Genomic DNA, 25,798 nt, shown 5'->3' on the forward strand with positions numbered 1-25,798 from the left:
CTTAAGGAAATCATAGTTTTCCTTGATTGCTGCTACATTCAGCAATGCTTTGGCCAGGAGCTGAAGCCAAGGGCAGGGTCGTGCCCTTTCTGTGCTTCCCAAAACATCAGAATTGCTTAGGAAAAAATGTGCCTCTGTCCTTGGAAGCAGAAGGTCCCAGAAACTGGAGCAAGGGATGGGATGACAAAAGAGTTCAGTAGGTCTCCTCAGGAAGGTGGAATGACAGAGGATTAGGCAGGTTTTGATGCTTTGGGGATGGGAAACAGGACTGGGAGGGAGGAATATGGACTCGGATGTGAGAACTGGAGGGGAGAGCAGGAGTTGGCTGGTGTGGGTAGAGGCTGGGCTGGAATTTTGATGTTGGGGAATGTCTTGGTGCAGTTCTGGGGAGCAGGAGAAGCCAGATAGAGACACAGCATTGTTGGGGTCTGCTGGGAACTGTGGTGACCATCGGGGCTGGGGGAGAGCTGGGGTTGGCCCTGGGCTGGGACAGAGGAGGTGGAACAGGAGCAGCCACCACGTCTGAAGGCATCAGAGTTTTCTCATTGCTCCTTTCCCATCAGCCTTATGAATCCCACTTAAGAAGTAGTCAAGTTCATTCCCTTTCCTGCTGATTCAGGAACAGGACAGCAGCCTCCCACCATTGCCAGTTACTCCATTAAAACTGGTGTTGGATTTAGCAGTTCCAAGCAGCTGTGCTGAGGAGCCATGTGGGTGTCCATATGTTGCATCAAAATACTTTTTTTTTTTGCTTTAAATCTAGGAAACACTGTGCTCCTAACGCCATACAAGTTTCAATGTCAAAAATTAAACCTGTCCACTCAATGATTCAGGTAATTTTGCCTAATGATATCAGTTCATTTTGTCATTTAGTGACTTTCTCGTGTTCAACTTTGCGACCTGAATGTTCTTTTAAGAAAGCTTTATGTGTGCAATAAACTTGCCACTGAAGCAGGAGAGAGAAACCTTTATGCCCCGGCCTCAGTTAGATTTTCATGTCAATTAGTCTATCTGGCACAGGGTTTAATAACTTTCTAATTGCAATTGCAGCACTTAGCTAAATCAATGGCTACGCCTTCTGATAAAATTGATTTTAAATAGCCGTTGTTAAAAGGCACCAGGTGAAAACTTAGTGAGGTGAAAACCAAGATAAGATTAATAGGAACCTTCCTTTTCTTCTAGACAGCTCATATTAATGAAGCTTACTTTTTGTTTTGTTTTGCCTTAACATGTCCTTGCATTGAAACAACAACAAAAAAATTGAAGTTACAGAGGAAACTTTCTGAGCTTCCTTTGAGATGTTGCAGGATGGGAGGATTAAAAGGGGTGACAGTCCCTTCTGGAGAAGGAGGCAGGGAATGACAAAAGGGATTTGTTCCAGCTCTGAGGACTGGAAAGCATCAAGGCTGGAGGGCCAGTGTGGTACCTCACACACCACTTCTCTGGCAGCTCAGAAATGCACCACACTTCCAGCACGTACAACCTTCCTTTGTGTCCTCAGCGTTCTGTGTGGGTTTGTTAAGTGCACCATCTGTCAGGATAATGAGACCATTTTCACTTCCCTGCTCCATAACCTCCTGATGTAGATAAAGAGCTCAGAATATGGACCTGCTTTCTCCTTCCGCAGGGGCTTTATTGGAAAAACATGCTTGCTTTTAACCACATTAAAAAAAAAAAAAAAAATAAGGTGTGTGGGTGTGATTAATCAATATACAGGCTATAAAAAGGTGGATACTCCTCCTTGCTACACACCTGAGAATAAGCCCACTGCAAGGCAGCCTTAATGATCTACACTTTAAGTCAGATGCTTGTCAGATGCTTGTCAGAACATAGAACTGCACTCTTAGGGGAGAACAACCTCTCCACCCTTTATCTGAAATAGCATCGAGTTTAAAAAGAGGATGTTGCTGAGTCAGTGCCTAGGACCTAGAAGGTTTGGAATTCTGGTTTTTTATGAGATGGGGGAAAGGGAAAAAAATGCAGAAGCAGGGTTTGAAGTACTGTCTAGTGGCTTTGGAGCCCGACCTTGCTCATTATCTTCCCTGCTTTGGAAAGGCTTTGGAAAATTAAATTACCCTACAACCATCAGTCCTCACTCAATAAATACAGAGGCTAAAGGCAGGGACAAGAAATCCCATAGAGCTTTGGTATTGACTTGTTAGAATTCCAGGCTTTAGCCTCCCAGTACAGCAAGTGCCTTTAGGTAATGAACAGGCTGCTCAGAAGGACACCTTGTCCTTCTGGATTCATTCCCCCCTCTTTTATAGGATCTGTTCACTGCCATTTTTTTACTCCCTTATGCTAAACAGTAAATTGTCCTATGTGACAATAAGGTCTTTTCTATTACTCTGGGACAGGGAATTAGTGGAAGTGCAGAGCTGTGCTCCAGTTCTTCCTCAGAGCCAGTAGTCGTGTCCACCTCGGCATCAGTTTCCACAATAGGGAAGGGGAAAGAAAATAACATGGCAAGGATGTGTGGTGGGACTGTATTTCTTCCATTAGGGAATGGTGGAGCAGTGACTTGTGTGCTTTGGCATGTGAGGAACATGTGAGTGGAACTGTGCTGTGAAATCCAGATTCTCTATTGAATGCACCATGTTGGAGAGCTGTGCCAGGAGGTGGATCACTGTCTTTTTCTGAGCTCTGCATGCAGATCCCATTCTCATGTCAGTGTTCCTTGGCTTGGCTCAGCCATGAAAACCATGTTCTTTTCTTCTACAAATGGCCACCCAGCACATCTGACTCCCACATTTTATTCTTCCTCCATTCTCAGCTCTGTTCTGGCTGCCTTTGCCACATGCTGGGTGCAGAAAGGTTCCTTGGAGCACCTCCACCCCTCAGGATGGCAGCAGCCATCACCTGGCTCACTCTTAGCTAAGGAGCAGAGCAGAGGTTTGGTGTTTGCTGTAGCTGGTGAATTCAATTACAGTTCTCACAGAAACTGTCATTTGGCTGCTTGTTCACATGAAGCATTTGATATTGCTTGCCGTGGTGTTAGCTGTAATCCCTTATTAGGGCTATAGAAGGAGTCTTATTGATATACACATAAAGGCATACAGTGTACACAAAAATTCACTATCTCTGAATTAAATTGAAATGAGAGCGAGAGGTGCTGATACAGGTTTTTTTTGTCTGTTCAACTATATTTCTATAAAAAGAAAAGTGTATGCACACTGTTCAGTCAGCTCCTGAGGGAGGATGAGAGGATCCAGATCAGCTGCACAACTGGCAGCTTCCCTGGCCATCTCAGCAGAGGGAACAAATGTTCATTCTGACCCTCTGCTGAAGGTGAGCTGTTCTCTCCTTCTCTATCCCACAGGATTAGAGCACATGGATGGAGTTGTGTGAGAAGGTGTGCCTACCTTTATTATATTTTCTTCCTTCCTGGAGCAAACAAGATTTCTTAGCTGCTGCAGTTTCAGTGTAGTACCTTTCATAAGGGCTAAATAATTCATTTGGTGAGAAAGAATTTCTCATGAAATAGCAGATAAGTGTGTTCATCTGAAATTCTACAGTGTGTAGTTCAGGCAGCACTCAGGCTCAGGCAATGTAACTCATTTAAAGAACAATGCCTACATCTGAGCCAGTCCCTCTGAGCTGCCTTTACAACTGATAGAGAGGTAACCAGTGCAGGAAGGAGATTCAAGGGTGAGATTCATGCTGTCCAAAAAATGTTGGAATTGCACCCTGGGAATCCTTGCTTTTTCTTCATTGGTGTCCTCAACACCTGCAAGTTTGGCTTCCTTTACAGCTGGACTCGATCATCTCAAAGATCTTTTCCAACCTAAATGATTCTATGATTCTAAGTTAGATTAAGGATTTTTTTTCCCCTCTAGGAACTGGTCAGAGCTTTTTACCTAGAATCTGGTTTTGAAATATTTGGCTTAATGAGCTTCTGCAGAACATGTAACCTGGCTTTCCAAGTGGCTCTTGGGCAAGACAGCCTGGAACACACCGACGGTACCCTCCAGCATTTATTTCCTTCTCATCCTCTTCCACATTGCCACTGGATCTTAAATTATCTCCCCTGTGCTGCTGTTTCAGTGTTAATCCTACATTCTCCTGAGGAGCCCCTCCTCTCTTCCTAAGAAAGTTAAGCAAGCCAGCCTGCAGGGGAAATAAACAGATAATGTGGCTTTTTGCGTTCAGCGGAGACACGGTAAACTCAAATTAATGATTCTGTTCGGGCAACAGCCCGAGCAAAAGAAAACAGTGGAAATTTCCTAGAACCAGCCCTCCTGCAACAGGATTTCTCTGCTTTATGGTGGAAAACTACAGCTGGGTGACTGCTTTCAGGAGTCAGAGATGTTAAAATTCTGCACCTTTTGTGAGAAAATTTCATTCTGTGGAACATTCAGTGAAATTCTGGTCAGACTGAATCTATCCAGCACTCTGGCTGAACTTGTGGATGCTGGAGCAGAAGTAACAAAGCCAAATGATGCAGGAGCACGTGAGACCCACTGGCAGACCAAGTTTCATGGTAAATCAGTGTCCATCAGCGTTTCCTGGTCTTTTCTCAGGCTGAACTACCTTGGAGCTGCTCCAGAAGCCTGGACTTTATATCCTTCACATCTCTGGGGCTCTCCTGAAGGGATGAGTTTGGTTTTGTGGAGGGGTGACAAACTTTCTTTTGCCAAATGCTCTCCTAAAAGAATGTCTTAGAGTAAGTTTGTTCATCTCAGCCTGTTTTTACCCCCTCACAATTCTATTCTGTCACTAAAGGACTCCAGGACTTCCTTGGGCATTTTTAACCTCACAAGCTCCACTTCTACCCAATTATTGACTAGTTGCCTCCACAAGCACCCCAAACCAGCAGGTACTGCAAGTTGTTAAAAAACGTGGTACATGTATTAAAGCAGTGGCTTTTTTTTGTGGTGTGATTGTGCTGAATTAATTATCCTATTGCATCATGGAGCAATGCCCACGTTTGTGCAAATAAAAGCTGCACTGTTTGGCCATTATTGAAGTTGTTTGTTTCTTGCACTCAGTCTGTGCAGTAAAGTGAGTGCTTCTTACTGATAATATTTACAAGACTGAGAAGATGTTGAAATAGAATCCTAGAATGGTTTGGATTGAAAGGGTTCTTCAAGCTCATCTCCTTCCAACCACCTCTTCCATAGGAAGGGAACATCCACTGTCCCAGGATCCTCCAAGCCCTGTCCAGTGTGGCCTTGGACACTTCCAGGGATCCAGGGGCAGCCTCAGATTCTCTGGGCACCCTGTGCCAGGGTCTCCCCACCCTCACAGGGAAGAATTTGTCTGCAATATCTCCTTTGCTTAAGGATGTGATATTGAATGGCAAAGCTCAGTTCCTGTCCCTTACGCTGTGCACCTCTGAGTGTGGGATTAAGTCATTTGTAATTAAAACCTGTGATGGATTTTACAAGAGGAGAGTGTTTTCTCACTGTGACTTGCCAAGTGCTCATAAAGTAGTTTTTATTAAAATTACCCTGTAAAGTTAAAATAGCCTCTCATTAGTTGCTAACAGATATGCTGGTATCCAGTGACTCCAGGAAAATCCCCTTATTTTCCACTTAGAAGATGAGCAGGGCAAAGTCTCACTCTTCTTTGTGTATGGAAAAAAACGATCCTCTGACTCCACATCACGGTGCTTTTGATTGATTCCTCTCCTTTTCTGTGACTGACAGGTTTTGCTTTGTAACCTGTGCCACCTTCCCCAGCTCCTGTCACTTTGGCAGGCACGGATTTGATCCCCCTTTCCTGCCACTCCTGTGTGGCATGTTGTGATCACTGCCATTCCTTCAAGCTTCTTCCCCAGCTGTTCTTTTATGGGGGTGGTGGGGCGAGGGAGCATCCCTGGAAAGCAAAGCCAAGGGAGACAGTGCCACACTGGAAGATAAAATCCTCAGGTTTGTGTTTTCCTGGCGAGTGCTCTCAGGTACCGTTGGTCATCCCACAATTAACAGCAAGTGCCAACTCATTTTGAAGCAGTTCCTTTGCAATCTGGAGCAGCAAAGTGTTTGGAAGTGCTGAGGGCAACATCCCTCTCAAGAAACAAAATGGGTTTGGAGCCTTTTGTGTGGTTTTGATGCGAAGTGGTGCAGCATGGCTTGGATCAAAAGGACTAAACTCTCTTTCCCTCAGTACCCCAGGGGTCCCACAGTCTGCCACCACAGTCCCTTGGCAGAGTCTGTCTGGAGCAATCCCAGCTACGCCTGTGGCTGCACCAACTCTCAGATATTTAGGGAAGCTGTGGATGATGCCTGAGCTGTGCTGGGGGCCTTGGATAATGTGCTGGTGTCGAGGTAGCCCTGAGGAAGTTCTCCTGTTGTTATTTTAAACGTTATTGCTGAAGACACTTTTGCAAAAGGTCAGAGCACTGAGGGGTGGCGGAGGGGAAAGAATTTATTGTTCTGCATTTGTAACCACATTAGGGCTCCCAGCTCGGGCTGGGAGCGCCTGGATGCTACCATAATAGGGAAATAACTGATCATATATTAATCAAGCAGTCGAGGAGCCAGTCAGGAGGGCAGCTTGCTTCATGCACTGCTGAAATGCAGCTCCCTCCACTGCAAAGCTGGTTAAAGGCACAGTGTTTAATGGGGAAATGAGAACTGGAAATGGCAGAGGAAATTAGAACCGCGTCGTAATGATTCTCATTTTAAACTTGGCTTGGGCATCATGGGCAGCTGCAGAACGAGACTCCCACGATTCTGGGCTGAATTTGTGGGGAGGATCTTGGCATCCTGACCCGGGGGAGAGGCTGAGTTAGGGCTGGGTGTGTTCTCCTGCTGGTGGGGCATCGTTCTGCAGGGACACAAGGACATGACAGGAGCTGGACTCGATGGTCCCTGTAGGTTCCTTCCAACTCAGGAAATTTCTGTGATTCTGTATCAGTGCCGGCACTTGATCCCCAGCACCATTTCCTTTCAGCTCCCACTGAATTCGCCAGTTTAGCACTCCTCAGACACAGCTTTAGCTGGCAAGAGATGAGATTATAGAGCTGAAATGGCCATTTTAATTTGCTAGGTTCCCAGTTAAACTTGCACAAAGTTTGATCTCCGCGTGGGAATGTGAATTAGGGGCTCTAGTTTCATTCCCAGAATGCCTCCCATGAATTATGTACCTATCTATGCATCAGTTATGAGTTTGTAAACCATTTTAAAAGGCTGGCAGTGATCCATTAATTACTTTGAAGATGAGGAATGATTGCTTAAATAATATTAGCATTTAAGGAAAAATAGTATTTGTCTCTATATTAATTGTTGAGCAAAATCAATTCATCTGTAGTTGGCTACAGTCTACTTGAGAATGCAATTTTTGTAAACTGAATTTTATTGCTATTCCTTTCTGTTCCATTATGTTACCCCAATGTACATATTTTTTGTGCTACTTCGTTTATCTTATGTCAGAAATAATATTCCGGTTCTCAAACATTATTACAACTAGGAAAAAAAAAAAAAAAAAGATTAATCAGACATTTCAAAAGCCCCATGCTGAAATAACATTTTTAAAATTATAGAAGAACAACCATTATTTTCTGCTGCAAAACTAATTTTTCGAGTTTGAGATAGCAACACCATATTCTGAAAGTAAAGGTCAATTTGAAAAATAAAAGATTCTGGTTGCCTAATAAGGTCATGTTCTTTATACCAAATTGTAATTTACAGTTGAATCAAACGAGATTAATTATTTCTGGCTTGCTTTGAGTGATATTCTAGGGCCAGTTGGTGTAGTTCAGATAAAAATAGCTGTTACATTTAGTCTTATCATTAGTGATAACTTTTATGGGGGTTTTTTTGACATGGAGCTTTTGAAGTCTCAGGAGACTGCTGAGCTCCAGGGGTTGCTTTTCAGTTTTAGAGATGGTTCCTTTGTGGACTTTCCATTTCCCCACCATCTTCCACCTTCAACAACCTGAAAACAAAAAAAACCCCTTGTGTAAAGCTGTAATTCCCCACCATCGAGTGCCCCTCTCCTGACAAACAGAACAGGGAGCCTTGGACTCTAGAAGGTGGCCCTGGAATGTCTGGATTCTTTTTGGAGTGATGAAACAACCACAGCTTTAGGGATGGAGTCCTTGTCACAAAATGAGCATCTCACCCTGCAGCACTTCTAATGAGCAGGAAGGGAAATTATTGTTGTTCCTACTCTAACTAGATAAAAATTCTGAGCTTATTGATTAAGAAGCTGAATGTTTGTAGCCAAGAAGGCCGATGGCCCCTGGGCTGGATGAGGAATTGTGTGTCCAGCAGGAGCAGGGCAGGGATTGTCCCTCTGTGCTCCAGGGCTGTGTCCAGCTGTGGCTCCTGCAGGAGAGCCCTGGAGGGGCTGGAGCGTGTCCAGGGCAGGGAAGGGGCTGGGGAAGGGTCTGGAGCCCCAGGGGGGGCCGAGGGAGCTGGGGAAGGGTCTGGAGCCCCAGGAGGGGCTGAGGGAGCTGGGCAAGGGGCTGAGCCTGGAGAAAAGGAGGCTCAGGGGGGGACCTTGTGGCTCTGCACAAGTCCCTGCCAGGAGGGTGGTGTGGGGTTCTGCTGCCCCAGCCCAGGGAGGACGTGGAGCTCAAGGAGAGAGCCCAGAGGAGGCTCCAGGATGAGCAGAGGGATGGAGCAGCTCTGCCCAGGGAGGAAAGGCTGGCACAGCTGGGATTGTTCAGCCTGGACAGGAGAAGCTTTGGGCTGAGCTCAGGGTGGCCTTGCAGGGCCTGGAGGAGCTGGGAAGAGAGAGACAATTTACAAGTACAAGGGGGAATGGCTTCAGACTGACAGTAGGTTTAGATTAGATATTAGAAGAAATTCTTTACTGTGAGCTTAGTGAGGAACTGTAACAACTTGCCCAGAAATTTTATGGCTGCCCCTGGATCCCTGGCAGTGCCCAAGGCCAGGTTGGACATTGGGGCTTGGAGCAGCCTGGGACAGTGGAAGGTTCCCTGCCCATGGCAGGAGCTGGAACTGGATGATCTCTAAGGTCCCTTCCAACCCAGGCCATTCCATGATTCTATTAACTCCCCTAAAAAATGAATCTTTTACTTTGTCAGCCTCAAGCAGATACAGAGGAGAAAGAATGCCCAACATCAACTCTTGGATTTTAACACTGTTGCTTGTGAGGAGTTAAGTGTGGCCTCCACACCTCTGAGCATCCATATGTTTTCTCCAGCTGGCTGGTTGCTCTGTGGAGCCTGGGCAGATAAAATGACTCTTCCCATCACATAAAGATAATGCTCCACATGGATGTCAACATCCATGTGATTCCTGCCCATTTTGGTCCTCTTTAATTAGGGGCTGTTCTGCCTCATTGGACCAGGCTGGTGTAATAGCTTGGGATAAAGATTGTCACAGCTTGAAAAATCTTGGGAGCAGTGGGAGGTAATGATCCTGCCTGAGGCAAAATAGCGCTTCTGGCCTGTCACAGGGCACTGGGATTGTGTCCCACACTCCATTGAATCTTTTCTCCCAAATGCTGCAGTTTAGCCCCTGAAAAATGCAGTGTTTTTATGAGCGTATTCCATCTTTGGTTTGGTCCCATAACTCCTGTTAGATGTGAGCAGGGTGAGCAGGGGCAGAGGATGGCACCTGAGACATGAAGTGCCAGTTGGAGGCTTCAGCCCGTGTGATTTTTCATGCTGAATGGTTTTCCAGAATGTGACAAGCAATTTCTGTTTCATCTGGAATGGGAGATGGGAATTTCTGAGAATAAAGACTCAGTCCCCTTTTCCACCCCACTAACCTCTTCCCTTCCCTGAGCAGTTTTGGGCAGGACTGGTCTGTTTAGGCTGTGTTCAAATGTCACAACAGACTGCTTTAGACTTTCAGCCCATATGGAATAAGCAATGTTTCCTTTTCCCCAGCATTGTCACAATTCATTTTACTTCATAGTTGAAAAGTAAATGAAAGAAATAGCTGGAGGCACATTTGTGAATAATTACATCTGCACCATATTTCTTCAGAGTTCGATGGGTAGATTTATGTGTGAGATTTTATTGTTTTCCTTCAGCTTCATTATCCATCCAATGTTTGCCATGGATCACGAGGTGCTGTAGCAGATCATGGAGGCAGCATTCTAATGCTGTTTCATCTGGAAAGGGAATACATAGATTTTTTTTTTTTTTCAGTTGCAATAGTGCAAGATGATGGGAAGCTTGGAAAGCAGCTCATTAGTTGCTGCTTGAGGCTCTCCTGCTGGGCTGAGTGCTGCCTGTGGTGAGGGAAAACCTGCACCCTATAAATTGTCTCTGATTTCAGCCCTGCAGTGTAATGGTGCTGGTGTGTGGGGTGCCCATTGTTAGCAAGCAGTTGATTTTGTGCTCCAAGGAGTTTGTCCCATCCACTGATCAGATTTGCCTCAACTGGCACCAGATCCAGTCCATGTGAATGTGTGATTTTGGGAAATTCATTGGGTAACAATCTTTTGTTAAGGCCAAACAACTGCTGGTGTGGGATCATTCACCTCCCCTGTTGACAGTGATCAGAACCCAGCAGGGACATGCACTGGCTGCCCTGGTTTATCCAGGTGTGTTCAGAACAGTGGGAGTCCCCCAAAGTATGAAGAAATCTTTCAGGGAAAGCCTTGAAATAGCTGAGTTTAGTGGGAAGAGTTAGGGGGATTTATTTATTATGCTGCTAATGAAAGCAGATCCCCCCTCAGAAAGCAGAAAATGCAGGCCAGGGCTTATCAACTGTCTCTGAATCCTGTAAAATCACAAGAAGCTCGTGAGTTTAAGTCTGCTGGCTACAGTTTTGTTTTCCCTAGTTTTCTCATGAGGGTGGATGTAGTCCAGGGATCCTCAGATATCCTTGTGGCAGGAATCATCGTGTAATTTAGAAAGTGACAATATCAACAGAAGGTCATTTGTGGCAGAGGGTGGGGAGGGAATCCTGATCCACCTTTATTACCACATAAAGGTAGCTTGGAAGAGGTTGGTTTGTTACCAGAATGGTTGGCCCCCACCAGCAGGAATGAATAAATCAAGTCCAGGAGTAAAGCCCTGTGCCAGTGCTTACCTGTGCTCTGCCCTGCTGAGAGCGAGAATTTTCTGGGTTTTCACACCATTTCCAAGCTAATTATCCCTTCTGAAAGGAAAACCAGGAGTGGGAGATGGTGCATGAAAGAGGAGCATTTCTACAGGCTTGCTTTCAGCTCTCTGCAGAAATTTAATGATTTGAGGACTCAAATCCAACAGCCTGCACGCTGGAGATACGTGAACAACTACTGGCAGGTAAAAGTTAGTGTGGCATGGATGGATATGGAGTAGAAAGGGTGCAAAAAGGCTTTTGGTCTTTTTATCAGTGCCCTGAGGTGATTTTCTAGTCTGTGCAGGTCCTGAGCCCAGGCTGGGTTTTCATTGTAATTAATTGGTTAATTCTTAATTTGTAGAATCATAGAATGGTGTGGGTTGGAAGGGACCTTAAAGATCACCTGGTTCTAGTTCCTCAGTCACAAGGGAGTTGGAACTCCTGCTCCTAACCAGTAAAACCATGTAGTTTTCAGGGTGTGATACTTTTTAAATCACAGGGCTACTTTCAGGAAAGCAGCTCAAGGTAAAAGCTAAAATTTTATTCCCTTAGACAAAGCCCAAGTTGGTGCCCCACTGAATTTTCTCTCCAGACTGACAGTCCATCTGTTAAAGTATCTGCATTGTGACAGGTATCAATAGAAAATGGTGTGGGGAGAACTCCGAGAAAATCCACTCCCAAAATTTGGGAAATACCCAATCCAGCTCTTTTCAGTTTAGTGCAGGTCTTAAACTCTTTAAGCAAATATGTCTGTGGAATTATATATATTGATATTAATATATATTCTTTATGTATGCAAGTGTGCATGGGACCATACATGTATAAAAAAGTGAAATAAGGGCATTATTTTTATAATATAATTATATATAGTATAACTATATATAACTATATATATTTTTTATAACTATGAGTAAAAAAACCATTTTTTTTTGTTGGCAGTTGGTTGTATATAATAATACATTATTATAATATTAACAATTATACAGGTATGTCTATTACATTTCATTACTTATATAGATAATGCACATGTTGTTTTATAATGTGTATTATGCACATATGTGTAATCATGATATTTCCCTACCATCTGCTAATTATGAATTTTCTTCATTATTCATATAAATGTCTTGGCCCTTTTGAACACTTCTAATTTCTTAATTACAAGTCTAAGTCATGACTGAAAACTTCTAGTCCTACCATTTCTCAGTGGTGATAGGAAAATAGAAATATAGGATGAGCTTATATGGAATTTTGGTTTTGATGTCAACAACAGTGGGTCAAAAAAAATAAATAAAAGGAAGCCAAACTTTAAGACATTGCAATTTATTGTATTACAGTTGATTTTAAGGCAGTAATGAGGATATTAATCAAGCAAAGTTTTAATTGTCCTGGAAATTGTAGAGACAAATGACACCAAATACTGCATTTTCTTAAGTCTTAACGTGAGATTGCTGAGTCATGGTTGCAAGTTAAGATAGCGCTAAAACTTGGCTGTGATAGGAAATTAGCTGTACAAGCCAGATTTCATCAGGAGGTACAAACCCAGTTGTGTGTATTCATCCACCCATCTGGTTTTCCAACTGGCATTTCCAAAGGACAGTAATTAATACACTGAAAGGATAAAAATCAATGGGTAGACTCCACCTTTACTGTGAGGTTGCCTTTAACCCATAAATACCAAATCAAAATCAGTTCCAATTTCTCCTTGGCTGTGTCACTTCCGACCTTCACGTCCCTTTCCCCACGGAAGATAAACTATAATTGTATTTCTGTACTTAGGGTGGTTGTATTGCTTGAATAGTTACACAAACCATGCAGAGTCTCAGATTTAATGACATGATTCTGTGATTTAATGACATAAAGTTAATGGATTGATTCTCTTCCACAAAAATCTTTGTTTTGATAGCTTAGCTTTTCATTAGACTGTATAATAAAACTTGGTGAGCACTCAAGCTGTTCTTTTTATCCAGATTTTCTCTTTCTTCTTCCATTTGCATCTTTCTTCCTAAATGTTTTCTAAATAAAACAAAATACTAAGTGAACATTTCTCTTAAATTAGCATAGCTGCATTTATTTGGTTGTTGTAGTTAAAATCAATACGGAATATTGCAAAACCTTCCCTTCAAATATTTTCTCAGTTTAGAGTGGTCCATAGAAAATGGAGACAAAAACTGAGTTCTGAGTAAGAACAAGAAGTAAAGGCAAGAAATACTGCAGGACTCATCCTGAAATCATGGAATGGCATCCTTGTTTTCTAATGTGCAGGACAAAAACAATGGGAAATAAGTTCCTTTTCATTTTAATAATACATTGAAAGTGTTGCCTTTATTTGGAATAACGGTACTTGGGGATGAGCATCTTGGAAGTGTTAATGTCAAGAATTAAAAGCAAAGTGGTTCAAAATGGGTGAATTCCCCCAAACAGAGCTTCCTGCAGACTCCTGGTGTGACGTTCACTTCAGGCTGGCACACAACAGTTACAGTAAGTGAGTTTAACAAACAAGTTTATGGTGAAAAACTCAGTGCTGTGAGGAGGTTAGTGGAGCAAACGTGTGCTCCCACTAGCTCAGTTCAGGCAGTTCAGGGTTATCTTTGCAACCAGGGCAGGGATTTTGCCAGGGCTGCACTTTTAACTTGTAGGTGGGTGAAGGAAAATTCAGCAGAGTCAGCTGGGATGTCCACGTGGAGGCCGAGTGCAGCTGAAGGGAAAGCTGGGAATAAAGGAAGGCAAAGAGCCAAGGATCGAGGATGAAAGACAAGAGCAGAGCCTGGAGAGAAGTGAGGGAAGCAGCACAGTGGTGGAGAGATTGGACATAAATGATTCAAAGGGGAAGAGCTGCGTGTGTTGGAAGGGATGAGGCAGGAAACGAGTGGAAAGGATGGGAATTAGCCTTAGGAAGTATTATCTCTTCCTCTCATGTTGGAGGTGTGATAAGAACAGGGTCTTAATGCCTCTACTTTAAAATATTTTAATCTGCCTTTTTTGTTTTAGAGTGAACATAGAATAATTTAGGTTGGAAAAGATTTTTAAGTTCTCCCTGCTGGGTGTCAGAAGAGTCCCTCTGTTCCTCACCACTGGCTCCCTGGGCTGGGGGGGACTTGCCCAGATGATGCCTTGGGAAGGCTGACCTGTAACAGAGACTGGACAGAACTGGAGAATAAAGTAGATATTTATTAAAAGGCCTTTGAGGGTACACCTTGGGCAATACACGAGCCTGGCCAGGGCTACAGCCAAGGTGGACCCAGAATGGTCACAAAATGGATGACCAGTCATGAGGTCTCACGTTTTAATGTTTTGGTCCATTTGCGTATTGGGGTTTGATTGTCCAATTACAGCTTCAGTTTATGAGGTCCCATCCTTCTTGTTTTCTCTCTTCAGTCCACAGTTGTTTGTGCTTTTGGGCCTGAAACTTGTACTCGTTGTCCTTGGTCTTCAGCAGGAAAAGGATTTGTTTTGTCTCTCTACTCTATGAAGAGACCTGACTAACACTTAATATGAGGCTCAGAACTGCACCCCTAGGTAGCACAGAGTCTGAAAAACATGAAAGCTAAAACTTAAGGCACTGCACATGCTGGATGAGTGCTGAGCACCCTTTAGATGTTGCTCCTCAGTGCTCAGCTCCTCACAACCTGTCACAAACTCTGTCACTGGGAGGGGTTTGATGAAACTTGCCCCAAGCTTTTTCCCTGAATCTGCTCCCCATTGCCATGGCTGTATCTCTTGATGCCTTTTCCTTGGCCTTAAAATTGAGAGTCAGATACAGATAAAGAACAAAGGGCTTTGACCTCAGCATTTAATAAGCATCTTTTGGAAGAAGGAGAAAGAAGCAGAATTTTCCACCTGTGCTGTTCAGTGATTATCCCTGTCTGAAACACCTGTTGATTGTTTTTTGTTCTGTTTCCTTTGAGCAGATGGGCAAAAGAAGGTCCAAGAGGAGTTTGACATAGACATGGACGCGCCAGAGACAGAGCGGGCGGCCGTGGCGATACAGTCCCAGTTCAGAAAATTCCAGAAGAAAAAAGCGGGGTCCCAGTCCTAGTAGCTACCTCACAGCTCAAAACAAAGTAATCCCGAGATGATTTATCAAGAAGATCAGAAATAACACAAAGATGCATGTACAGAAATTACCAATATTTAAAACCCCATTGGCAGATAACAACCCATGAGCTTGTGTGTGACTTCCATCCCAGATGTTTCACGCCCATTATCCCTCTGTAACTCACCATTTTACTTGATGTTGTAATAAAAAGTTAGGGTGAAGTAATTAAAGTGTCTGCCTTCATCTGTCTTTCCATATTAATCCAGCAAGTGCAGCGTTACAAATGAGCCCAGCCCAGATGCCTGTTTCCCTCTCCACCTAAAGCTCGGAGTCATAACGGCACCGTATGTTGCAGGGAATTTTTGCTGAGGGATGAGATAGATGCATCTCAGCCCTGCTTCCCTCATTTGGAGAATTCCAGCTGCCAGCAAAATGTGAAAATAAAATGACTTTCTCGTAATGAGCTGAAAGTAAAAATTAAATAAATAAAAAAAACATGTTGCAGACAGAAGCTGGCATGAGGGGTGTAGGAAGCAGGGAGCAGTTTATTTTTGTCTTGCAAGTGTGTCAATAAAGTGGTTTGAGTGGGGAAATTGTGCCTGTCCTTCCTCTTTGCATGATAACATTCAGAGATCTTGGACCGCATTGACTGTTATGGAAAGAAAATAATAAACCAGACACAAAATACCTTTGGAAGTTTGGGATTTATTTTTGTCTGTAAAAATAGAAACTGACCATCTAAACTCTATTTCTTGATGACGTTCTCCAGCCTCTACATAATCAGCAACTGTTTCTGTGCCATCTCTCAATTTCCATTTTATTTTCAGTATTTGAGGAGTAAATCGTAACAGGCTTCCTGTGTCCATTTGCACTATTCTGTATTCAGCTTTGAGCCCCTTTATCACTGTGTTAGCCCAGCTTTGGATCAGCAAAAAGCAGCTACAGCGACGTGTCTGAAATTAGGAAGGGAGTGGTGACAGCCTTTCACTACTTCAGGGGGGACAGATCCAGCTGTCACTCCCAGCTATGCCCAGGGGGATCTTTTCTTCCTCTCCCACCTTCCATGGGAGTGTTTGATCACCAGGGCAAGGGACAAATGAATCATTAGTCACCTTTTAACAGAAAGCCAGAGCAGGGGGCAGGAGTAGGGGGAAAGGGGGAGATTCATGCCCTTCCCACAGGAGCCCATCAGGGCAGCAGTGGTGCAGAGATGTGGGATTACAAAAGAAAAGGAAAAACCTTCTGCAGGTTAAGGCACTTGTGATGCTGGGCATCATTTCAGTGGTGGAGCCAAGAGCTCTGGCCCCATGCTGGTTACAGGGAGCCCTCAGAGATGCTGAGCTGGAGAAATCCTGTGGGCAGTGGAGAAAGCATGTGCTAACATGACTTGTGAGGTGCTTGAGACTGGGTGGGAAGACACTGAAGGTTTTTGAAGTAATTTTGGGAGGAGCACCTAAATGCTGCCCAGATCCTGCCTGTAGCACCTCTGTCTGTGTCAGGGCCTGGCCCTAGGCATGACTTTCCCACTCATCACCTGCAAAGTCAGCATCCTCCAAGCTGCAACTCAGTGCTTTCATTATTTTTTTTATCAGCACTGTTCCTCTGCATTTAAGGATTTCACAAATAAACCTCAAACAACAGTGCTGCTGTGCTGAAAGTGTGGTTCTTGGAGGCCCCAGTTCCCCCACTTGTCTTTCACAGCAACTGCTCACCATATAATAATAGCCTAAGCACAATAATCTAAAAATTGTAATGGCTTTGGATTGTCTTGGTGCCATTTTGTTTAGATGAACATATATTTGTAATAAAAGACTGCATTTGTGTTCTGCATTATGTTATTTGAAACAGCATGAGCTCTGTAATGGCTACTTAATTGAATAAAAACTATGGGTAAGCACTAGGCTTTTATATTTGATCTGACATTCCTTGGACTTAAATTTCCTACACAACAGGAATAATCATATGGTTGGGACACAGAAAAAAATGATTGCATTATTGAAGCACAGCAACAGGGGCTGTTAGTAAATGAATTATGGCTCTTTCAGTAGCAAGGCTTTTCTTCAATGTGCAGTTCAGAATGCATCTTACAGACACAGTCCTAATGTACAGTGAAACATAATGAGGAAACAGTGACCTGGCATGAAATTTGGAATAATCGTGGCTGCCCCTGTCAGACAATTTCCTTTTTATGTAAATGTGTTTGCACACAGATTGAGTTCATGTTCCAGGAGAGCTTTCTTGCTCCTGAGTCTTGTTCTTCATTCATCCTTTGCCCATATCCAAGGTGACAGCAGTTAATTTCTTTTCTTACCACAAACTCACAGTTTTCAAAGACCTACCTGGGTTTGGCTGAGGTGAGAAAAGGAGTTGGATTCAACCAGGATGGGTGAAGGAGAACAGTTAAATATTCCAGGGACAATGTGGGTCTTTTAACTTCCAGACACTCACTGAGCTGTGCTTAACTGAATAACGCAGTAATGGAAAGAAAGATTTAAAAGGAAGATTGAAATTAGGGGGATATCTATGCTGATAACCCCAAAGTTCCCATAGGTAACATGGAAGAATATTCAGAGCAGTAGATTTTGCAGGAAACAGGGTTATGGCTCCCACCACTGACACCCACACCCTCCCCAGACACATCCAGGCTGCTTCTGCTCCAAATTGCTGCCAGATTATCCCAAAAGAGAATAACCTACAGCTGAGTGATCAGAACAATTGCCTGAGCCTTTGAAATCCTTAGTTCACATCGTTGCCTGGACCGTAAAATAACCTGTGGAAGTAAACACGGAGGAGAACAATAGAAGGAACCAAAAGCCATCAAAAAAGCACAGGAATGCCCACAGGAGGAAAACAGCAAAGAATGTGGAGTCTATCAAGTTAAAGACAGAAAAGCAAGCCACAGCCAAACTTGTGGGGGAAGTGGGGAAGTGGAGGTTTTACAGAAAGTAGAAATGAGTCTTGGATTAATGCCCAGAGCAGAGGCTCCTACAGCTCAGTCAGAGTTTGGAGCAACCTGGCAGAATCACAGAATCATAGAATCAAGCCATAGAATGGGTTGGGTTGGGAGGGTTCTTAAAAATAATCTCCTTCTAACCTCCTCTTCCATAGGAAGGGAACTTCCACTGTCCCAGGCTGCTCCAAGCCCCAATGTCCAACCTGGCCTTGGGCACTGCCAGGGATCCAGGGGCAGCCACAGCAAATCTGGGCACCCTGTGCCAGGGCCTGCCCACCCAATATCCCATCTGAACTGACCCTCTTAGTACCAACAAATTAATACCAACAGATCACCAGGAGTGCATGAGGTTCACCCATGGCTGGTGGAGGAGCTCAGATGCACAACTTATGCCTTGTTCAAACCATTGCTCCCACTGGCCTCAGCTTCAGGGAAAAGTAATAACATATTTTAGAAATGTTATTTAGAAAGGGCTCTAGCAGAATTCAGAGATTTCTCAAGAGCAGCTTCATTAGGAGTCTTGAGAGAGAAACAATGATATGATGTAATGCAGCCATGATACATCACCACCACATGGCAGCTGTGGTTCCCAAACCTGCTGCTGGTGGAGATGACAGGTGGGAAATGGTAACCCAGGGGCACCTGGATTTTCCAGAAGTTTTAACAGGACTGCCTTGAGTGCCTCTTAGAGGAGCTGAGGTGTGGGAACAAATGGTCCCACAGAAAAACAAGGAAGGTGACAATTTGTTATACAGGCTCCCCAGGGCAGTGGTCACGGCCCCAAGGCTGCCAGAACTCAAGGAGTGTTTGGACAACAATCTTAGGCACAGGGTGAGATTTTGGGATCTCTGCAGGGCCAGGAGTTGGACTTTGATGATCCCTGTAGGTCTTTTTCCTCTCAGGATATTCCATGACTCTGTAATTCATTTTTCAGTATTGGCTCTATACAAGTGTTCAAAGCCTGATGGGGAAAAAAGCAGAGTGTACTATCAATATGATGAAATTAATATTTAGACATCTATCTCCTGGAAGCATTTAAATGCAAATATTCTTCTCAATCTGAAAACAGCAGAAATCCCTTGTATCGGTTTACATGATCAAGACAATCTTCAGAGTGGAAAGATCCAGGGACTTCCCCTCAAAAGAGAAGCTATGCCATCTCTAATCCATTAAAGTCAGTCATGAATGGGTTATTTAGCTCAATTCTTAAATTAAGGCTGTGCATTTTTTCTCTGGGGTTGGTTTTTTTCATTTTTTTTTTTTTTTAATCCCTAAACTCTCCCTGACAGATGGTCTCCTGCCTTTTAGTATCTCTAGTGATGGTAAGGCTAAAACCTTCCTTGGCAGCTTGTTCCATGGCTGAACTTTTCTTAAAGCTATAAAGGTTGGTTTGTACTTAAAACCTAAATCTTCCCTCCTGCCATTTAGATTAATTTGTTCCAGTCCAGCTATACCTAGTTTCCCTAATCTTATCTCGTAGGTTCTCCTTTTCAACCCTTTTCGTTATTTTTTGTTATTCTCCTTTGAACTCTGCCAATTTATCTGTGTGCCTGGAATGAAATGCAGCCATCCAGATGAAATGTACCCAGTCAGTGCCAGGCACAGCAGCATAATTATCTCCACTATTTTACAAGTGACGAGCCCCTCACCACAAATTTACACGGCTTTTGGCATTTTTTGTGACAGCATTATTCTGCTGGCTTCTAGTCAGAACATCATTTCCCAAGAATATGGAGCTGCTTTGTGATCTCTCTGGCTGGTCAGGATTTAATTTTTTTTTTCCCCTGCAAAAGACTACTCTGGATGTAAAACATTTCTTTTTTTAATTTTACAATCCCCCTGCACCTCTGCAGTACTGGGATGACACAGAAATCTGGGTAAATGTCTTTATCTGTAGCACTTTTTCCTTCAAATAAGGCAGGGATTGTAATAGTTTCTTTCTTTTTTTTTTTTTTTTTTTTTTTAATGCTTTCCCATTTTCTCTTCCTAAATAATTAAAGTCAGGTGCAGAGGCTTCAATGATCTCTAAATCAACCTTTTTTGGAAACACAGAAAAGGTTTCAATGACTTTCCTATTTTATTCTGAAAAGTTAACTTGCCTTTACTGGTGATGACTAATTATTTGATAAGAAAAGTCTTCATATCCACAGCTAAAAATAGCTCTCGAAATAAGCCTGAGGACTCTTGTCCCTTCTCAGTGCGTTGTGATTTAATGATCTTTTCACAAAGGCCAAACTGATACCATTACTCACATTCAGTGGTAGTTTCCAGCACGAATATTCCTGCAGAAATCTTGGGGACTAATGTGGCACAGGGAGGGGGTGTGAGCGCATGATCTGTTGGCCTCATCAAGTACACAGAGTACAGTGACTTTCTGTGCTTGGCTTGCAGATCTTGGCAAAATTATATCCCTGTGTCCCTCGAGCCGTTGTAATTTCTTGTTGGGAGCCAAACCTGTATTTAATAGAGGGAAATAAAAATAATTAACCAGCAGATGATGGGAATGATTAATAACAGAAATAATAGTTACTACAGTGAGGGGAAAATGGACAGGTTTGCAGAAGACTGGCATCACAAGAGCAGCTGGTGACAGGACAAAGGTGAAGTGGCTTCAAGCTGAAAGACAGTGGGTTTAGATTGGATATTAGGAAAAGAATTGTCCCTGTGAGGGTGGGCAGGCCTTGGCACAGAGTGCCCAGAGTAGCTGTGGCTGCCCCAGGATTCCTGGAAGTGTCCAAGGCCAGGCTGGACAGGGTTTGGAGCAGCCTGGGACAGTGGAAAGATGTCCCTGCCCATGGCAGGAGGGTTGGAACTGGAAGATCTTTTCCATCCCTTCCAACCCAAACCATTCCGTGACTCCATGATCTCTCCAAAACACGTTTAATTCAGGTCATACACACAAGCCACAGTGACACTTTTCTTTGTGTGGCGTGGGCAGAGCTGTCACCCAGCTCCTGCTGTGACCAAATCCAGCTGTAGTGGTGGCAGCAAATTGTCTCCCTTGGCACCAGGGACATTTCTGTCCATGTCTCTGCTCTGCTGTGTCCCTGCCCAGGGTTGGCACCATCCCACCTTCCCCACCTCTGCACAGGGGATGCAGTGTGTGCTCCCCACTTTAAGATTTCATGGGGATGTAGCAGTGCCCTTTAGGCACTTCTTTAGGCAAATCTCTCATTATCAAGTGTTTTGCAAAAACTCAGACCGGCCCTGCAAACCTTGAGGTGGAGCCTTTTAGGGGCTGATGGGGTCACATACCTGCCTGAAAGGCTGGGTGGCCTGAACAGGCAAATCTCATTGCCAAAACACCAGCCAAAAAAAGGCTAAAATAGGCATCAGCATTAGAGCTTTGAGCTGATGGGGTCACCATCCTGCCCTAAAGCAGCCCCAGCATTGGGTACCACTTGTCAGGGCAGAGGATGGAGTGGTGGGAGATGGCAGCAGAGCCTGGGAGCAGGGAAAGGGATTTCTGTAGTGGAAAGGGAAGGGTTTTGGAAAAGGTGAAGGGGACAGGTGTAATAACAGCACTTTCAGGGGGAGGATCAGGGTGTGGGCTCAGGGAATGCTGGCAGGGAGAGTGGGAGGGATGGGAGGTGATTGCCTGGTGCCGAGGAGCTGCAGCTCCTCATTTCCCACTCACTCTCGTGCTGATGGGGTGGATTCCTTCAGAGATTTCCCCTTCAGTTATGTAAAAACCAGTGGCGTTGTCTTCAGGGACACCTGGGCAGCAGTGCTGAGGTATCTCAGGTTATGCAAGGCAGCAGCTGAGGATCACAGCTGTGCCGTGGAGATTCTGGCAGAGTTAAAAATAAAAGTCTGATCAGTCAGCCTGTAGTTTGCCCTCTAGACTTCCCCCTGACATATGGTGCCTACAGCCTCTGGAGAGCACCCAAACCTCTCCTTGCATCCAGGGCTTAAAAAGTGAATTGGGAGACATCATCTGTGGAGAAATTAAAATCATTGTTGGTGGGGAAAGCAATTTTATTCCGGTAGAATTCTTGTGCCATCAATGTTCCCCCGTTCACAAAGGCCTTTTCTTTACAAAGGATTAGCCAAGGCAATCAATTGTTTTTATCTGGTAAATGAAAATGAATAAAATGCAATTTGGATGTAAGTAAACAGAAAAGTCATTTTCCACTCAGCATTAGCTCACATCTCAATGGACATTAGCCCTGGGTTTATTGAAAGACAGGTTATTGCCTGGGACATTGGGATTTTAGTGGAATGGAACACAAACTCCAGTTTATTGACATCTGCTGCATAGCAAAAAGATGGATGATTAGCTCCTCTATTTCTGCTCCTTTTCGGAACTGCTGTGTGGATGCCCACAAGGGGAAAGCTTGGATTATGCATCATATTCTTCATGCTTTTATACAGAAGAAGTTAATGGTCCTTTCATAGAAGCACTTTCCATTAATACAAGTTTTCTTGGCATCAGAGAGCTACCTGCTTTTGCTTCATTCTCACAGATGTACATGACTTAGTGCCTGTCATCTGAATTAAAAGTCCATTATCTTGATTCTGTGCTGCACATTGAAACTGTAATCCTGTATGCTTTGTTGTCAATAGTACTAATTTTCAATAGTATTTTTATTTTCCAGCTGCCAAAGCTTCAAGGACTAGCAACAAAGCAAGAAGTAAAAGTAAAAAGAATAAAGGAAATCCTGAAAGTAATCCAGTGAGGAGGGGAAATTCTCTTGATGACTTTTTTTTTTTTTTTTTTTTTTTCCTGCACAGAAGCAGATAATTCTCCTTTGAGGAAACAAATCTCCAAATGGTAAACATCCCTTTTTCATCTGCACAGCATTCCTTTCAGTGCCAGTGCACAGTCAGAGCTCAGGCTCACATGCACAGCAGTGATGAGCAGCTGCTTCCCTGAGTGCACCAGCACGACATAAACCTTGTTCCTGCTCTTGATTTTGATTTTCCTCAGGTGCCAGCTTAGTGCAGGGCTACAAGGCTGCAGCACCAGGGAGGATGTGCTCCATAAAGGTGAGATACAACTCCTGGAGCTGCTTCCCTGCTCCTGAAAGTTATCACCTCAGAATTTATCACCCTGTGGCTGAGAGTCCAGTGGAGCTCAGCCTCCCTTGCTGGAGAGGGCAGGGGGCTTCAACATGTGCCAGGGCAGGTTCAGGCTGGGCATCAAGAGGAATTTCCTCTGAAATTCACGTCTTCCAGCTGAAGGATTGTTAAACGTTGGGACAGATGTTCAGGGTGGATGTGGAGTCCCCATTCCTGGAGGTGTCCAAGGAGGTGGCACTCAGTGCTCTGGGCTGGTGACAGGGTGGGGATGGGTCACAGGTTGGACTCAGTCCTGGAGGTGTTTTCCAGCCTGGATGATTCTGGGATTCTGTGACTCTGCAGGCACAGTGGGGCAGCCCTTGGGCTGCTTTGGTGAGCTTTGTTGTCTTCTAACCCAGCCAGACCTGAGTGAAATTGTAACATATGATACAAAACAGGTGAGTGGTGGAAGTGATTTTAAAAATTAGTCTGTACATATTAGTTGTCATAATTGTGCTGATAATGATGCCTTGTTTGCTCCATTGCATTCAACAAATTATTAATAAAGCAATTAATAGGGCCTTCAGGGCTCAAAGAGAAGGAGGAAATGTTGAAGTATGAATCCCCCTGGGCCAAATCCATACAGACCCAGGAGTGCCCAGAAATGTGAGGATTGAATTAGAACCTCTGAGAAACTACGAGACATAAATCCACAGACATGAGGTAGAAATGCAAGTTTAAACAGAGGATTTAAAGTGCCTGTATTAGCTAGTAAGAGAAGCCCTAAATCCTAGTTTAAAATTCAGTAGCTTTGCCTTTTGCAAAGATAGATAAACTTTAGACATAATGAAAGTAATGTAGCCTTGCTAAAACATTCCTAGATTCATTAGCCTTGCTCAAACATTGCTCACCCTCTGCAGGAGAAGGGAATACAGGTGACCTCATCCCTGATGAGTAACAGCTGTGTTAATTACCCAATACAGCCTGGCCCCTGATGAGTCACAGCCATAGCCAATAAAGATAAGTGTGATAAAAGGGAATGGGTTAGCTGGTGATGGGGATTATGGAGGAAGAGTTTTGAGGAGAATCATAAGTAAGAGAAGCATGAAGAAGAAGAAGGATCCTGGGGAGAGAGAATCACTGCTGTGAGGTCAGGCTGGATCTGCAGTTAGAGCCTGTGGTTGGAACCTGCGGCCATAGTCTAGCTGGATAGAAGCCTGCAGTCACAATCTGCAAACTGATACCTGCAGTCAGAGTTTAGCAGTCACAGTCTAGCTGAGTAAAAGCCTGCAGTCACAGTCTACACACTAATCCCTCCAGTCAGAGTTTAGCAGGAAATAAGCAGCAGTCAGAGGCTGCAAGGGAAATCTACAGCAGGAGCTGCTGCAGCCAGAGTCAGTGAGTAGCTGGAGTCAGGATGGCTGAGCTGTAAAGAGGAATAAACCAGGACCCTTTTCATGCTGTGACAAACAAGAAGTTTAAGTCTTCTTGGCTCATTTCTCCCCCTAACAAGAGGGCTGCTGTAAGAACCCTCTGTGTGTGTGGAAGCCACTTCTTCATCCCAAAGGATAATTTATCAGAAAACCCTGAAGGACATCCCCACCTGTTTGCCACTTCTGGAGTGTCCTTTTCCCTCTCTGCCCTGGAAAGAGCTGACAATAAGCAGGTGATAGATCTGGGACTTGCAAAATGCCCCTGAAAAATGTTTTGCAGCTCAGGAATATAAAACACATGACCAAGGAGGACCCATGTACACAGAAAAAATTGGTTTCTCAGCTCTTCCAGGCTTTCAGGGCATGCCTTAGTTATCGTGGCATGAGCAGGCATGCACTTGGGTTCCTTGTTCTTTGTCCTAGCAATGGAATTTCACTCTCAATTTTCCTGCTGCTTCCTGCTAAAGCATTCCCAGCTGAACAGTTTTTCTCCTGATACACTACGTAAGGCTTGATTGGGTTGCTGGAGTCAACATTAGTATTTTTAGACAATGGTCCACAGCCTCTGATGCAAATCAACTTTAAAAGGTTACTTTTGTTTGTGTGCTTTAGGCTATTCTGTTCCCTCTTGTAACTCCCTTTTCCTGTGCTCTGTCAGCAGTGATATTCTTTAGGTGAGATGATTAGTCAAGGCCACTTAATTCCTTTTGCCTGTCTTTTTGCTGACATAAAACCTGTTGATTCCTACTGAAAAAAAAACATCTGATCTGTTGGCTGTAAGGAACTTCTGTACTTGTGAGCTTAGGAGTTAACTATTGTTCTAAAATCTACTTTCCAATCTGATAAATTCTTAAAAAAACAAAACCTGGTCATTTTTGTTTCCCCCCTTAAAATATCACTCAAATTAAAACAAAAGCATGACTTGCTCAGCTTATGGAAAGCTGGATTGCACTTCAGACTGTATTTTTGTGCATTAATAAGTTTACTGAAGTCTCAGGGGATGAAATTTGCAAAAGCAAGTACCATTTAAAGTCATTGGCACTCTCGTGCACTTTAATCCCCTGGGTGCTTTTGCAAATCTTTCACAGATTGTGTAAATGTGCCATATTCAACTGCAGCAAGTCCATGATGGATGAGGCTTCTGCCAAGCAGGGAAGATTTAGCAGAGCCTCTCCTCGTCCTGCATTTCACTGTTATTAACAAGCTCTCACCTAGAGCGAAATAAATCTGACTTAATTTGCACCAGCTTCCAGTTATTAGCCATCCATTTGTAAGTATAGCTGCAGTGACATCTGATTGTTTTTTGATATGTCTGTTGCATCAGAAACAAAGCCAAACAAATTCTGTCTGGTTATGTATCAGCATCTATTATCTGCTGTGCAGGAATTCCCTGCAGAGAGAGTTT

General features: G+C 43.8%; 1 protein-coding gene across 1 annotated transcript in view; it reads left to right on the forward strand.

The window, feature by feature from the left end:
* Positions 1–15,501, forward strand: part of PCP4 (Purkinje cell protein 4) — a 48,704-nt gene extending 33,203 nt beyond the window's left edge. Inside the window, exon 3 of the mRNA XM_083855521.1 lies at positions 14,879–15,501. Coding sequence (XP_083711647.1) covers positions 14,879–15,006 — 128 coding nt within the window. The 3' untranslated portion in view covers positions 15,007–15,501. The remainder of the gene's footprint in view (positions 1–14,878) is intronic.
* The last annotated feature ends 10,297 nt before the right edge of the window (positions 15,502–25,798 follow it).

The sequence above is a fragment of the Zosterops lateralis genome (assembly GCF_965231275.1).
Source record: "Zosterops lateralis genome assembly, chromosome: 2".
Taxonomy (NCBI): Eukaryota; Metazoa; Chordata; class Aves; order Passeriformes; family Zosteropidae; genus Zosterops; species Zosterops lateralis.